The sequence below is a fragment of the Osmerus eperlanus genome, chromosome 25, assembly GCF_963692335.1.
Source record: "Osmerus eperlanus chromosome 25, fOsmEpe2.1, whole genome shotgun sequence".
Taxonomy (NCBI): domain Eukaryota; kingdom Metazoa; phylum Chordata; class Actinopteri; order Osmeriformes; family Osmeridae; genus Osmerus; species Osmerus eperlanus.
This window is the reverse complement of record NC_085042.1, coordinates 6,209,715-6,226,626: the sequence shown is the minus strand read 5'-3', so window position 1 is coordinate 6,226,626 and position 16,912 is coordinate 6,209,715. Positions and strand designations below refer to the sequence as shown.

Below are 16,912 nucleotides of genomic sequence, written 5' to 3'. Positions count from 1 at the left end.
TCAGAGAAGCTCTTTTCTAGCAAAAGTTACAGAGGGGAATCAGGGAATATACATTATATCAGTCCGTTTTTTCACCTGATATAATGTGTACCCCCTCCCCTAACATGCAACGGGTCTGTCCTGCCATCATTTTCTGTGTTCTTTTGGTCACAATGAACAACCTGAGATAATATGGAGATGTCTGCTCTTTCCTAGCAAAGGTTACAGAGGGGATACACATTATATCAGGTGAAAAAATGGACTGATATAATGTATATTCCCTGATTCCCCTCTGTAACTTTTGCTAGAAAAGAGCCGACATCTCCACAAATAAACATATAATGTAGATAAATGAGTCCCTTGTTTACCCCTGTTGAGTCTTCCGCGTCGCTATTTGTCCCATTTAAGAGGTGAATTCGAAGTGCAGCAGTTAAACTCCGCTTCTCTGAGTGCACGCGCGCTCCCGCGGCCAGGGGATGCAAATCCTGGTGGGGATAAGTGTCTTGGCACAACACCCGTGTGCACGTGCAGTAACATGACCCAGCAGCACACTATACTAACGGTATTTATGACAGAATTCTTTGTCCTGTGTTTTATTATGATCATAAGCATGATCAACTAATCACAAAATCATGCAATGATCATGAACATTCAAATTAGCATATTGATGATGCATTCACTTCATAAATTAGCATATTGATGATGCATTCACTTCATAAATTAGCATATTGATGATGCATTCACTTCATAAATTATGAGGCATTGCTTTCCCCTACACGAAAATAGATAAGCTGCTTTTCTAAGTAAATAGTATCGGTGTTGGTATTGGTAATACTGGCCCTGTATTAACTTGGTATCGGATCTATACCAAATGTTGCAGTATCGCCCACCCCTAGTCTGACGCCCTGTTTAATGACACGGATTGATATAGATTGATCATCAATTGGAGTTTTGGAGTCTTCTCTATTCGATTGTCAGTCTAAGACACAATACAACACCATTTTAGAAACAGAATTGATTTGCAGAAATGTGTACTGCAAATGCTCTAACATTGAGCTCTTCTCACAAGTCACAACATTCATTACAAAATCTTTCTTTTGAAAGCTTTCCCAACTATTGAAATTGTGTGAGGGTATCTACCACATCAGTGTCTTGGGATCCTTTGATCTAGCCCATTATGTTATGAGGTAGATAATTTCCTGATCCCTTATAACAGTCAGTGTTGAAATTTGTGGACTACTAAACTAGTCTTATTCCTAACATAAACAAGACAGACAATAACATATTTCCAGGCATGATTTATTGAAAACACACCAAATGTACACTCTACAAATCAGTATTTTTCTGTTATTTTCACACGCGTAATACTTGCCTCTGGGCATTAGTAAAATTAACATAATACATTCTGTCACTGTGGCATCGCTTCTGCGCTACGAAAGCATTAACAACTTACTCTGCTAGGAATTCAAACCATTTTGAGTGTCTCTATCTTTTAAAGTTTATAATACAATGTAATACAAGGCATAACCCCACCAACAGTCTAGACTACACTGAGGACAGAGTGAGTGGATGTTTGACTGTGGGTCATGAGAGGAAAAGGAAGGACACCGTAAAGGGAAGGGTAGGAACCTTTTCGTGGAGGACAATGTCAAGAATGGTAAAATGGACTGCATTTATATAGCGCTTTTCTACCTTAGCGGCACTCAAAGCGCTTTACAATGTTTGCCTCTCATTCACCCATTCATACTCTCAATCACACACCGACAGCAGCGAGCTACCATGCAAGGCGCCGGCCTGCTCATCGGGAGCAACTTGGGGTTCAGAGTTTTGCTCAAGGATACTTCAGCACATGACCTAGGAGGAGTCGGGGATCGAACCGCCAACCTTGCGATTAACAGACAACCCTCTCTACCCCCTGAGCCACAGCCGCCCCAAAAGAAAGAAGGGATGTAGAGGAGATAGGATGGAGAGGAGACAAGAGACAACAGGAGGGATACCGTTATATAAAACACACTTTGTTATTTATTCTACCATGGAAAAGGTTAAGGCACATGATAGTTACAAACACATTTGCTACTGAGTATTACAGTTACTTTATTTTGAATGTCTTGAACCATTGATATCTACACGGGTACGTCTTGATTCCGTTTTCCGTCCATCTTTTCATGTGGCCTTTCACAGACAATTAGACATGTTGTTTTGTAAATGTACAAGAATGAGTACATCCATAAAACAAGCCCCTTCACTCAGCTCTTGCTCTTTTACAAAGATTCAACACCAGGTCCTTTGGTTGTGATACTGCAAATTGCAGCCAGGAACAGACAGTCTATGCACATGTATGGTTCTTTGTTGCAAGGGTTAAATTGGCCAATGAAAGCACACACTTCAGAGGACACTTACAGGACGGTATGCTGGGGCCTATAACAATATTATTCTCTGAAAATCAAAGTTCATACATACAGGTTTATTCTTTATTTCAAATCACAATTTGTAACACTGTGTAAAATATGCAAGCTTTATAAAGTCACGTCACGAAGAAAATCAGACTTTAACGCAGGCACATGCCATTTCGCCTACTGGAGCTGATGTATGAGTGAAGCTGTCAGGGGAGGCCCCCCTCCTTTCCCCCGTCAGACCCTTGTAGGGGTGGAGGAAATGGGTGGGGTGGGAGTATTGGGTGGGGGTTGGGGGTTGGGGAGCATAGGGGGTCGGGGGGGGGGGCTGTCCACTTGGACCTAGACCTTTAAAACTACAAACAAATCTTTAAAAACTTGGGTGAAGTTAAGTTTCCCTCTCCTAGTCCCTTTTCAGACAGTGGCAACTACACAGGGTCAGTTTACTGCCTCTCAACTGTCACTATATGAGCATTTGAATTCAAGAATCAAACTTATATTGTATTGTTTGAACTGTACAAATTTAGCCTTGAACCGTAAATAAGTAAACTGTCTCTTTGCTCTCTCTGTAAATGTGAATGAACTCAATATCCAATTACACCACAAAAATAAACTGGCACTTCGAAAGAACAAAGGATATAAACATCTGTACATCTTTTTCATGCTCGCTTCAAATATTTCTGAAAGATGCATTAGCAAAAGCAAAGCACATTTAGGCTGTCAGCAACAGCACGCAACTGCGGTGGAAAGGAAGGGAATCGTAACACTGCCTTCAATCTGCTGTTGATCCCTGTCGTTTGCATCCCTCCTTCCGTTCATTTGTGACCTTTTGTTGATTTGAACCCATCCTGTCTCCCTCTCCCTCTCCCTCTCCCTCTCCCTCTCCCTCTCCCTCTCCCTCTCCCTCTCCCTCTCACTCTCCCTCTCCCTCTCCCTCTCCCTCTCCCTCTCCTCTCCCTCTCCCTCTCCCTCTCTCTCTCTCTCTCTCTCATCTCTCTCTCTCTTTCTCTTCCTCTCTCTCTCTCTCTCTCTCTCTTCCTCTCTCTCTCTCTCTCTATCTCTCTCTCTCTCTCGTCCTCTCTCCTCTCCTCTCTCTCTCTCCCTCTCTCCCTCTCCCTCTCTCTCTCTCTCTCTCTCTCTCATCTCTCTCCTCTCTCTCTCTCTCTCTCTCTCTCTCTCTCTCTCTCTCTCTCTCTCTCTCTCTCTCTCTCTCTCTCCTCTCTCTCTCTCTCTCTCTCTCTCTCTCTCTCCTCTCTCTCTCTCTAATCTCATATAACACCAGATCATCGGTTCAATGTGTATTTATCATCTTTAGAAAGAAAGCTGAAGATATTTTTTTTAACTCTTGACAGTACAAAATATAAATAGGTGATCATCAGCATGACTCTACAGATTGATACACACTTCAGTATGTGGTTATTTCTGTTTACAAAGACCGCAATTTTTTTTATCAAACGAATGTGCTTTGCAAACAACCCGTTATGAATACACAACTAGTTTGTACATTGTATTTCTTTTTTTCTTATTTCCTTCCTCTTTATGAACCTAATATACATTTGTATAAAACCAACAAAAATATAAAATGCTTTTTATCTAGCCTTTACCATGTAACCCATTGACTTTCTCTAAGAGAATCATTTATAAACAACATGTCTTATATCCTTTTGACCTTTAATACATATCCATGAAAAACAGCAACCAACAGGAACACTCACATATCTTCATCAAACAGGATCCACCTTGGAATATCTACTCGGTTAATATCTCTTCTTAATGGTTTTCTTTTCTTTGTTCAACCTTGCTTGGAAATATGTTGTGACCAACCACACTGTAACCAATGACCAGTACTCTCTGTACCTCTCCTGACCTCAGACACAACTTGCACACGTCATGCTTCAGTCGCTTGGCGTATTGAAGTGGATAGCACCCAACGAGAAACCGATACTTTGAACAAACACAACTTCAGTGCACTTTATGAAACACAGTGAAACATTGTATTCAAAATAGGTTCATGAGAGCAACCGTGTGTTAACAGATTTGCCCACTCTGACGGTTCAAACTCTCTCTTTTTTCCTGTCTTTCTCGCTCCAGTCTCCTTGTTCTTTCTCATTTCCTACACTCAAACCAAACCAACCTTCAGAAACCTTTCACCACACCAGTCCACACCTTCAACCCCGGTAGAAAAGAAAAAACGGATGAAAAATGATGTCGTCAACCGAAACAGAATCTCAACACGCCCAATAACAACCCAACAAACAAAAAAGAACATTGAAAAACCATCTAAGCGCATTTGGGAAAAATAAAGTTAAAATGAAATTAATTTAGTCTGTTACCCTCCCCCCATCTTCTTTCCAAAGACACATCCTTTCCCTCTCTCCATCACCTTCTGTTCTCCGGCTTAACGCGCACACAGTTTCTTCCAGAACTATCTCCATTGCTTCACACCCCAGAGCTCTACGAGAGTCCATGCTGTCAGGTTACACATTATGTCCTGTGGGAATGTAGATATGATAAGTAGTACTTGAAGTAGTCCCCTTTTGTTTGTTTTTTGTTGTGCGAATGTCACTTTTTTTTCATCATTTTCTTTTTGCTGAAAAGCATGAAACGTCGGCCTGCTGGATGGTTGTGTATTTCGTTTAGCTTGTTTTTCTCTCTGCTCTTTACAAAGTCTGCTGACGAGCCGACATGTGTGATGGCAGTGGTGAGATCCTGGTCTGGGTGAGATGTCGGGACGCTGTTGGGATTAATCCTGGAACACAGTTGGGACCTTCGTTAATAGGACTGGGACAAACGGAACACTTGTGCGATGGCGTCGCACACTGAGCTTAACATAAAGCTTTAGGATTTACGCTCCGTGACTACACAGGAACAATGCGATGATTGTACAAATACACAAACAAATGATGTATTGTCGCATGCGGTACAGTTGATTTGTCAGATGTGAGATGGAAGGTTATGAGGCTTTGATGAGCTAGTTTGTATGATAGTGGGAATGACGGCTGCAGATCGCCAGCTTGGTTAGCACAGTTAAATGAGTTACATTTCAATACCTTGATCAATAATGATTCTATAGTACTCACCTTATGTGCCACCTGATCAGGTTAAGATAAGTCAAAAATGACAGATGCACCATTTTAATGTACAGCCGCCCCCCTTTCGTTAAGCACCAAATGATCACAGTTTTGTGAGTGCAGGGCGAGGCCCCGCACGTCCCAAAGCCTACTGAGGGACCACGACTCGTGCGACTCGATCAGAGATGTCACGAGGATGAGGCGAAGATGATCACGTGACACAGATGGGAACCGGTGGCCCCGGGCAGACCTGACAGAGCTGGAGGTGGACGATCACAGTGTGTGCTGAGAGACTCGCGAGCCACGGGAGGGGATGAGTGGAGAGAAAAGGGGGAAGGAGAGATGGAAAGCTAAAGAGAAACGAGAGCGCGGGGAGGCTAACCCAGAGTAGCTAGCCTAGAGGTGTGCGTGCGTGCGTGTGCGGCCTGGCGTGTGCGTGTGTGCGGCCTGGCGTGTGCGTGTGTGCGGCCTGGCGTGTGCGTGTGTGCGGCCTGGCGTGTGCGTGTGTTCTCCCAGACATACATTATTTATCGGGTTGAGATTTGCTCTGCTTCGTCGCAGGGAACAGAGTGTGCGGTGAATACAGAGCAGACCAAGATAGGGAACACACTGTGATCTCTATTCCTTTTCATTAAGCCTGCATCTGTGTGTGTGTGTGTGTGTGTGTGTGTGTGCGGGGTCCGGACGTGCGTGTGTTTGAATATGAACCCCCCGTTCCCCCATCTCAAGTGTTTTGACATCCACTCCCCTTTCATCATTTACAACAATTTGGCGTAAAGAGCGCCGGGGGAGTCTGGGCAGACTGCCTGCGCATTCCTATTAAACGAGAGCTTTCGGAGAAGCAGCCCTGCTATGTCCTGATGTCCTCTCGTTCTGTCGCAAGTTAAGTACTCAGGGTCGGCGGGAGGAGCCAGGGTTACGCACAGGAGCGACACGGGTGAGGAATAAACAAGACATGAGTGCGGAACAGTACAAACAAACGGAGGACTGTGATGGGGAGGGGTGGGGGGGGAGGGAACAACAGAAACACAAACCAAAACATTCCAGACCTACCATGCATGCATTTAGACCCAGGAGTCAACAGGCTGGGGTTTAACATCGTCCACCAGACTGACCGTAGGCCTGTTACTCCTTATATAGTGTGTCCTATTTGTGTCATTCTGCAGCAACGGGAGGAGGGAAGGGGTTAAAGGGCAAAACAACGAGGTCAATATAGTTGTCACACAGAGCCGAGGCAATAAAAGATTAAAAGAAGAGTGTTAGTTGTTCGTAGGTCATAAAAGAGTCATGTCGAGTAGAATAAAAACAGCAAACAATACATGCAAAGAAAAGGGGAGGGGAGGGGGACAAAATCAGTTTTCAACAGCCAGTTGCACTCTGGGTAGAAGGTCCTGTTTCAGGGGTCTTTTCAGAAATGGGGAAGCTGGTTGCTTACTGAGGATTACATCGAAACAGACACAGGAGAGATGTGTGACCTCCTGGGAAATTGACTGTCACTTGTCCGAGCTGGATTGTGCGAGTTCTGAGTTAAGGGACTGTGTCCAAGCCGTGACTTCAGGCACCGATTACATCTGAGCTCTAATGAACACCATTCATGAGTCATAAAAGGATAGAAGCATCGAATAAGGACAAAAAACGTGATGGGGACTTTTGTGCTTCGATATCTTATTTCGGAACGGTCATCTATCGGAGCTTCGTTAGAGGACGTCCTCTTGAAACACACGTTAGATTTTCTCCTCGAGCTAAAATGTAAGAGAGACTCTCTGCTCTGGGAGCTGAACATATAGCCGGCAGCCCGGCACTCTCTCCCTGAGCCAGACAGGACCACCTCCTGGAGGGGACTACACGGAGATGTGTTCATTACTTTACAATCTTCAAAGCTTCAATGTAATTATCTAGCAGGGTGTCATCTTCGGACAGCTCAGTGGGGCTGCCCGTGATGAGCGGCAACAATTAGATAGAATGAAAACATCTCCTCGAGGAATCGATTAGAGCTGTTTCTCAAATGGGAAATTGGGTTTTGAGAGAGAGAAGGAGAGAAAGAGAGAGGTATTATAGAGATAAACTGTTTCTAGAATCCATAATTGCCCTTAGGACAGTTGCAGGTGAGTGTGTGTGTGTTTGTGCGTGCGTGCGTGTGTGTGACAGGTCAAGTCTACCTTTAATGGCTCCCGTTCTGTCAGGTCCACTGAACCATCTCCAGGCTTATACTTGCAGTCCTTGTCTCTCTGGTCAATGGTGGAGTAACCATCTAAAGGGGGTGGGTTGGGGGGAGGGGGGAGGTCAAAGGTCAGACTGAGCCCTCACACACAGGGCTATCAGCACCCCAATTAGTCCCAGGTATCAGATGCGGTTGGCTGAAGAACGGGCGAAAGAGACAGGAAGTGCTCCGCACACCACGCCATGTGACAGGATTCTACAATCACAACCGAACACACCCTGGTGCCCAGAATCTCCTCAGCTAGCAGGACGGATATCAGCAAACTTGTCTCACCAAAACCTTTCATAGTTCTGTTCTGATAAATGGCCATTAATACAAAAACATCTTATGAAGAGAGGGGTCTTACAGCATCAATAAAGCAGCACCAAAACATCTGTCATGTACAGTATTCACTTTTTTTTTTTGTGTCAAAAATCCAATTAGTGATTTTGTTTTTCCCCGCCACTAAATTCATGACAGGGGATTACCACAGTTCTACGAACTGGATTTTTTATATTTTTGGTTAAGAATGTTCATGTAGAAATGTGGCATTCTGTTTGACAGAAGACAGCAGACAGCTTTGCTCTGTCTTAGTTTAGAGGACATGGAAACTCAGTCTTACCTGGACCAAGTTCGTCCATAGGTACCACATCACCACTGCCACATTTCTGCGTGCCTGAAAAGCATTTATCATATCGTGTTTGTACGAGGAACAGCACACACACTGTTCTGTGGTTCTCCGCCACTGCATCCCAGCCAGGAAAGCTGACAATACAAGGAAAACGCCGAGCGCACTTGATGTGGATATGGTACACATGGCTGGAGAAAATAAAGTCGAGAAAATGCTGTTGGGACTCCTGACTCCTCTGTCAATGAGATGTTTGGTCTTTGTGGGCCACCGTAGCACTTCTGTCTTTGAAAGAATCTTACTCAACAAGCGATTACAACAAACCTTTTAAAGCACACCGCGCATTTCGAAAATATCGAACATCAACTTTGGTAGAAATGGGTGGTTTTCCAAAGCACACCAGGCCAATGTCAGGAGCATGAATCACATGACCAGACACGGCAGCGTTTGGCGTGGGGAGGGAGCTGTCGTGATCGAGAGCGAGTGAGAGCGCCCACCGAGCACAGAAGGAGGAGCACCTCGAGAACCAAAACACAAAACAGGAAGCACAGTGATCCTTCCTGGGTAGGCCCCCGGGGACCCCCAGCCTCGCCTGCCGTGCGGCACTGACCTTGGTTCTTCTCCATCAGGGGCAGGGTGGTGTCGTCGTAGCCCGGCTTGCCGTTCTTGGCTGCTTTGGGGACCGCAGCAGCTGTGGGCTAATGTGGGGAGGAAAGTAGGGAGTCAGATGGCTGAGCGGTGAGGGAGTCGGGCTAGTAATCTGAAGGTTGCCAGTTCGATTCCCGGCCGTGTCAATTGATGTTGTGTCCTTGGGCAAGGCACATCACCCTACTTGCTTCGGGGGGGGGTGTCCCTGTACTTACTGTAAGTTGCTCTGGATAAGAGCGTCTGCTAAATGTAAATGTAAAGTAGGAGTACACCATAAAAGGTTTGAGTGAGAAGGATCAACGACACAACACGGTTTATGAAGTACAAGCTGACGCCTGACTAAGGAAAGATTGTAAATGAAGGTTCGGGGAATTTAGAGAGACATGTTTGAGGGTTTAGGTTGATGACAGGCGCTGGCCCAACCTGGAAGTGACTCTTGTTCCAGCCGTCCTTGGTCAGGGCGTTCCGGAGGTCCTTGTAACTCCACACTGTCTGGAGCACGTGCGATGCTGCCTTCGTCTCCCGTGGTGATTGGCTGAAGGAAAGAAGGAAGGAAGGAAGGAAGGAAGGGAGGTGGAAAATAACCAAGGAAGAATGACGTAAGGGTAAAAGGTAGAAAGGAGGAAAGGGGGAAGAAAGGAATAAAAGAAGCAAGGAGGGGAGGCAGGGAGGAAGAAGGTGAGGAAAGGAGCAAAATAAGAACCACAAGTGGAGACTGGGGAACGAGAGCCTCCAGCATAGCTAGTGGGGTCCTAACACAATTAATCTGACATACTAAGCCATCTATTCCCAGGCGGAGCTCAAAGGGATAGCCTTTAACACGTACTTTGAGAGCTGCACACTTCCTTTCATTAGCTTCTCCCGAGTTGCAGTGTTAATTAATTTATGGGGGGTTTAGCACTTCAAAGTCAATCTCAGTCTGCATCTCAAGGGTCGAGGAACACACATCTACTTGGTATTAAATAAAGCAGGCTTGTTCAGACCCATGGGAAGCCAGTCTTATAGGACCAGTGGTTTTGGGCCAGCTTTCAAAACAGATCCTGTATCATTTCCCTGGGTGATTTTGAACCTACTCTGCACCGATGTTTTGAATGTCAATAAATAATTCCACAAAATATTTGACTGAACTTCTGCCTGTGCAATACAGTGTAACCGTGAGCAACAGTCGTGCGCTTGGCCTCAAAGAGTCAAGACAGCCTTCGGTTGACAGCCCCATGACACTACAGAGAGGCTGAGATTGACATATATTACTGCAATGTAGTCAGGCACTAGCTGGCTGGTAATCATAGTCTTTCAGTGACACATCTGAACCTCCACCATGAAATATTATTATTAACAGAATGTCAATAATATTAACATTCTGCTAATAGACATTCAAGGTCAAGCTAATAAAATGGCTTTGTGATGAGTAGAGGCTTTAGGCTGGCACACATGCAGGTAAGCATCCACACACTGCTAATGGCATCCCTTTCCATCAATGAACTCGGTTAAGGAACAACTATAAGACTTGAAAATGTATTTGAATCAATTGAATAAATGTATGGCTTTAATATGAAACAACTGAACTAAATGGTCTGTATGTGACAAGATGACACATTTCAGTGGTGCACCACAATAGTCAAAGCTACAGTAAAGCAATTTTACGTGTACAATTTGCACGTCGCTTTGGATGAAAAGCTGCTAAATAATTCAAGTTTAAAGGCAAACGCATGCAGAACTCTGACAAGTTACGCTGCGTCCCCCCCCCCTCCCCCTGCCCCTCCCCTCCCCCCCCCCCTGCCCCTCCCCTCCCCCCCCCCTCCCCTCCCCCTGCCCCTCCCCTCCCCCCCCTCCCCCTCCCCCTCCCCCTCCCCTCCCCCCCCCCCCTCCCCCTCCCCTCCCCCCCCCTCCCCTCCCCCCCCTCCCCTGCCCCCCCCTCCCTTTCATCCTCTACCTGGTCCTGTTGATGGCCACCAGCTTCTCGATGGCCTGGGCCTGGATGAGCGAGCGGGCGTTCTCCGAGCTGTCGGTCACGATCTCGTGGATGGTGTTGAGGATGGCCACCACAGTGTCCTCCTCCAGGTTCTTGGCAGGTCTCTGCTGCCCGCTGGGCAGGTTGCTGACCAGGTCCCGCATGGCATAGCTTCCTGCCAGGGCAGAGCAGGGCATCGGGAACAGGTTAGAAGGGCAAACCATCTCATCACCAGTCACAACTGTGTGTCTGTCCGTGTAGGAGTGATTTTGTGAGTGTGTGTGTGAGTTGGAGTGAGCGTGCGTGTCTGTGTGTAGGTGCGTGCGTGTCTGTGTCGTACCGATGAGGTCTTTGTTGCGTCGGTCGATGGAGAGGTTGCGCAGAGCGATGGCAACGGCGCGGACCACCTTGTCGGAGTCGGAGCGCAGCAGCTCCACCAGGATGGGCAGGCCCTTCTCCTTACGCACCGTAGCACGGATGTAGTTGGACCACTGTGGGGAGAGAAACCCCAGACATCTCAGTAAACAAATGAACAATAAACATAGCTGCAAGCCGCAAAGGCGGATTGCTCCTAAAAATTGCTAAATATTGTAAAATTCACACGTTTGAGGGTTAGACTTAACTGCCGACAAACGAACCATAAAAGCACATTTCACAAATAAATGGCTAGTGTCCAGAAGGCTGACATTTTGTCCAGGTATACTATCAATAACATACAGGCAGGATTTCAACTTCCAATCTCTTGATCGGCAGTTAAATGCTGTTCAACTGGGCTATATGCATCCCCTAAAATAAACACACTTTCTCCAAAAAGGCTGGTCCTCATCTCCCTTCTGAGGTACTACGTGGATGAATACTCATTAGATATTAATACAGTATGTGCTGCTCACATGCCATAGTATAGTAAATAAACTGTTGACAAGAGATGGCACAGCAGGGTTTTGAACCGTCATGTGATGCAATTTGCTACGACTTAAAACATCAGTGAGTTATCCCTCTCGTTCTGCCGTTGCAGAAATCTTGAAACATGAAAGAGTTTTGTTGCCGAGCAGTTTCAATACCCCCTGAGATGTCATTAAAGAGATGAGGAGATACCATAACCACGCCACATGGGGGCGGTAGCGAGTCTTAAATAAAACGACTCAGCCTAAAAATTAAAAAAAGAACTAGGGGAAGACAGGATAAAGAGGATTGAAGGTAAAAAGGGCAGAAATATTCTCATAGGGAGCAGGGACACGTTATGTTCGTCTTGCAGAGGCGGCGGTCTGATGTGTGTTAGCAGCTCCACCCACCCAAGTCCCCCAAGCCCTAGTGTGCGTCCTAGAATTCCGATCAAGGTGGGCTCAAACCACCATGGCAGAAAAAGAGGGTTTCTCTCAAACATGGCAACCACCACAAAGATATTCCACTGAAAAATAGTAGGCATTGGAGATAAGAGTGAGTGATAGGATTCTCAGGGTTCTGTGTATACACTTAGAAAGGGAAAATGTTTCAAAGAATATAAGCCTGTGATGGGGGTGTTTTTATTTGTGAATGTCCCATCTGCTGAACAGGAAGGTGGGAAAGAGGGTGGTGGCAGTAGTGGTGATGATGACAACTATGTTTTCACTCTGATACTTGAGTGATAAAACTGAACCAAAACACCAGACACCAGGAGCATGAATTGGAGCTCTGCATGTCTGGACAACAGAGGGATATGATTGGCACTTCCTTCTGGGGACTCAAATGGATCATTTCCTCACATGTAAGTATATGTGTGTGTGTTTGTGTGTGTGTGTCCTCACGGTCCATTGTCCAGCGCTGAGGTTCTGCAAGGCCCCTGCTGCAGCTTCCAGAGTGTTGTAGTTCTGACTCTCCGTCAGCAGAGACAAGTACAGCCTCACCACCTCAGGCTGGTACAACAGCTCAAAGCCTGCAGAGGAGACAGGGAGGGGAGATAGGGGGGGGGGGAGGGGAGGGATAGAGAGAGAGGGAGAGAGAAAGGACGGAGAGAGGGAGGGAGGGGGAGAGGCGGTGGAGTTAGACACACACAGCGTAGAAAAACTTCCGATCGACCCCCAGAGCCGATTAGGTAATTTTAGTTATAATAAAGTATAATTCCTCCCATCATTCAATCTCTCATACACTGAAAAATACCTACATTCTCCCTGTGACTATCCTAATGTCACACATTCTGCGGCTACTAAGGTGCTGTCAGGCCTGCCAACATAGTCTGTCTCCTCAGACTAACCCTAACCCACATCCAGCCTGGTACTGCTATACTCAGACCGACCACCTGAAAATAGCAGAAACTTCTAGAAGTTTTCAGTCACATACCACATGTATATGGGTGTATTTTAGTGGCAGAGCATCTGGCAGCAGATTAAGAGGTTGTCGGTTCAACCCCCATGTTACCTTGGAATAAAAGTGTCTGCTAATAATGTTTGTTATGTAGCAGAGACAACAAGATTCTGAAGAAACATTTAACCTCTCCACATCTTAATGAGATTTATTGTATTTATTTTTGGTCCCCTGTGTTAGATTCCTCACTGTTGTCATTGGAGGGTCAGGGAAACACAGAGATCTCCCCCCCCCCCCCTACAGGAAGTAGGGGGGGGGTTTATCTCCCTGTCCGTTTAACACATTGCAGCAGTCAATCCTTGGGGCCTCTCTCTGGTGTAAGTGCAATTACATTATCAGCTATCAGATAACAGAGAGAGGAAGAGGGGAGGGGGGGGGGGGCAGAAAGAGGATGGGGTGAAAGAACAAGAGGGAGAAAGAGAGAGAAAATGTGCGAGAGACTGACAGAGAGAGCGTGAGAGAGAGGGAGAAACAAGACAGAAAGATAGAGAGAGAGAGAGAGAGAGAGAAAGAGAGGAGAGAGAGAGAGAGAGAGAGAGAGAGAGAGAGAGAGAGAGAGAGAGGAGAGAGAGAGAGAGAGAGAGAGAGAGAGAGAGAGAGGAGAGAGAAAGAAAGAAGGAGAGAGAGGGGGAGAGAGAGATGGAAAGTGAGAGAGATGGACAGAGTATTGAATCATCTTCACCCTCCAAGGTCGTCACAGACTGTGTTCTACATCTCTGGGGAGTATGGCTTCTCTCTCACACTCACAGTTCAGTGCAAACCCCACTCAGAAGAACCTTACTGTCCAGCGCTCCCATCCCTCTGACAGGAAACCTAATGATGCACAATGTTTTATAAAATTGGCTGCAGACAAAGTTTGAAAAGACAGCTTTCTGGGTCTGGAAAGAGCACATTTGAAGCTTAAAATATTTCTTCATATCCACTGGGGTCAAAGTATAGAAAAGATCCCACAGTCCTTTCCATGTATCTGAGGCATTCAATTCCCAGAGTTTTATTTGAAAGCCCTGTATTATGCAGAAAATAACATTTACTCTGTGACTTGTGTGATTGATGGTTGGTTGGTGGGCCCTGAAATGAAAACTGATGGCATACTTTAGCAATAAAATACTTTTTTTTCTTGTTTGTACCACCTAGTGTGTGATTATGATACTCTATATAACTAGGCTGAATGTCTGAAATGGTTTCTTAAGGGTCCTATTATTCCACAGTAATAAGAGAGTTCAGGGGGAAATAATTAAATGCTAGTTCTGGGCTGAAAGGGTAACAGGCACTAACAGTCAATGTTGGGTTAGTGGTTAGGAAATTAGTATGTCTAATGCCGGGTCATGTTCAAGGTTTTCCTTGATAACGGGAATTAGGCCAAGGTATGTGTATGTGTGTGTGTACATGTATATTGTATGAGAGAGGAGACATTATGAGTCACTGCAAGAGCAGTCTGAAGTGTTGGTGCAGCTTGGTATAGAGACAGTAAACATACAAGGTTGCTCTGAGAGAGCAGCAGGTCTGTACAAAGTCATCCAGCTAAAGACCAGGTACACAGTCAGCACGCTGTATTAGAAAAGATCCATCTTCGAAATCCATTGACACTGACTTCCTCGCGGAATTAAATAAACAATTTTTGTATTATCAGCCATGTTCAAATCTTGGTGGGGCGAGGTCTACATCCAATCCAAGGGTTAGCGGCCAGAAATCCAACATTTCCCTCCCTTCTTGCAATTCCTGGGGCTTGGACTCACTTCCAGTGCGACAGAGTTAAGAAATCACCATTCCTAAGCCAAGGACTTAGATAAAAGAATAGTGTGGCTGAGTGCACCTCCTAGGAGAGGGATGAAGAGAGGGATGAAGAGAGAGAGAGAGATTCACTGGGACCTGCAACTCATTCCTCGAGGGCCTCGATGGCTCCCCCTCGTTCTCCGTCACTGTGAAACTCTTCTTCCAGTCACCTCACTCTTTCTCTCACTTCCTCACTCTTTCTCTCACTCTCCGCCCCCTTTCCTCAATGTCTAGCGTGAGGGTTTATAGCAGGCGTGGGCCTCACACGCACGTACCGTAGACACACACTGTCATGCTCTGCACAACACACACACACTGTATAATCAGTGCTGCATGCACACACATTTACAGTTCCACACACACTAGTGAGAGGAGGAGTCTTAAGTCGAGAATGCCTCTGTCGTCTGTCTACTGTGTCAACAGTGTTGTGGTAATCAGTGCTAGCATGTGGTTAGCGTGCTAGCCGCCAGGTAGACAGGAGGGAATTGGGATTCAAGAGGAGTTCCCTCCAGTCCATGTCATGTGACCTCTCTGAGGCGAGGGGGTTGCGAGCTGCACGCCTACTGCCACTCTCTGCAGACATCTGCTGCATGCATAGATGACAAACCGCCTCGGACGCTAACATGCACAGCCACGCACACACGCTAACTTAGCTCTACACGAAACCTCAGCCATACGAACACAGAGCCTGACAGACAGACACAAGCTAACAGAGCGTCACATGATACGTCACATCCACAAAAACACACTGACAACACATCCTATTCAGGTACACACAAACACACGCATGCACAGTCAAACATACACCCCTGCCACTGCACACATACCCCGCATACAAAAGCACAATTCCAGAGATCATCGAACATTATAACAAGTCCCAGAGGTACAAGCTAGCATGCATGTTTTCTTTTCGTGAGTGATGGACGAGCAGATATCAGCTGGGGCCTCGCCTCACACACACACACACACACAAACACTCATACCTTTGAACACACCCACCGCAGTCCCGCACTGAGGGACACACTTAATCAACATACTGGAAACCCTGAGATGCCTTCTTCTTCTCTCCTCTAAACGAGGTGATAGGGGAGGAGCTTGGCAGTTATTTATCAAAGCAATGTTCGCCAGCGACAAAATCCAGCCTTGGCAGCTCAATTAGTGAGCCGGAGAGAACAGAAGGCTTACTCGCGGCCCTGGGAAGTAGGCTAGAACAAAGTAAAGTTGCGGTGATTGAGTGATGCGCCGTGCAGAGCGAGTGGCTCATCAATCAACTATTAGATTAATTGGGTTCAAGTGGCTTCGCTATTGGCTGCAATTAAAGAGAAGGTGTGCCGGCCTCGACAAGTGACGAGACCGTAATAGATGCAGTGACGCCGGTTGTGAGTGCATCAACACGCGCGCACGGTCCCAGAGTGTCCACGCGCTCCCTGCAGTCCCTCACACACACACAAATACACACACACGCACGCATACACACACCCTTCACGCCATGCCTCTTCAGACAGAGAGTGGTGGTGGTCATCACAACCATGTACAGTAGGAGGCCTAGCTTCAGTTTCCCCCTCCTCCCAACCCACCCCTGCTCCCCACACACGAGTGAAGGTGCCACTTAAAACGCCATCATCAAGCATGAGGGGAGAGCGACGGGAGAGCATAGCACTCCATGCAATCGATATGCACCTACAGATTGCACTGGGAGAGGTGGAGAGAGAGAGGGAGAGAATGGAGGGAGGGAGCGAAAGAGAGAGATGGAAAGAAACAGAGAGAGAGAGAGAGAGAGAGACAGAGAATCACCACCTCAGGCTGATACAACAGCTTGAGGCCTGAAGGGAGGGAGAGCGGGGGGGGAGGGAAGGGGGGAGAGCGGGGGGGGGGGGAGGGGGGAGAGCGGGGGGGGGGAGGGGGGAGAGCGGGGGGGGAGAGCGGGGG

General features: G+C 46.6%; 1 protein-coding gene across 2 annotated transcripts in view; it reads right to left on the bottom strand.

Moving 5' to 3' along the window:
- Nucleotides 1–3,622: 3,622 nt before the first annotated feature.
- arvcfb (ARVCF delta catenin family member b) overlaps nucleotides 3,623–16,912 on the bottom strand; it is a 48,492-nt gene continuing 35,202 nt past the window's right edge. For both annotated transcript variants that reach the window (XM_062451159.1, XM_062451160.1), the window contains 9 exons: nucleotides 12,655–12,782; nucleotides 11,211–11,361; nucleotides 10,853–11,045; nucleotides 9,343–9,454; nucleotides 8,882–8,969; nucleotides 8,266–8,319; nucleotides 7,603–7,694; nucleotides 6,497–6,603; nucleotides 3,623–5,121 (listed from right to left, as the gene is read on the bottom strand). In XM_062451159.1, the coding sequence (XP_062307143.1) occupies nucleotides 6,508–6,603; nucleotides 7,603–7,694; nucleotides 8,266–8,319; nucleotides 8,882–8,969; nucleotides 9,343–9,454; nucleotides 10,853–11,045; nucleotides 11,211–11,361; nucleotides 12,655–12,782 (914 nt within the window). In that variant the 3' untranslated portion in view covers nucleotides 3,623–5,121; nucleotides 6,497–6,507. The remainder of the gene's footprint in view (nucleotides 5,122–6,496; nucleotides 6,604–7,602; nucleotides 7,695–8,265; nucleotides 8,320–8,881; nucleotides 8,970–9,342; nucleotides 9,455–10,852; nucleotides 11,046–11,210; nucleotides 11,362–12,654; nucleotides 12,783–16,912) is intronic.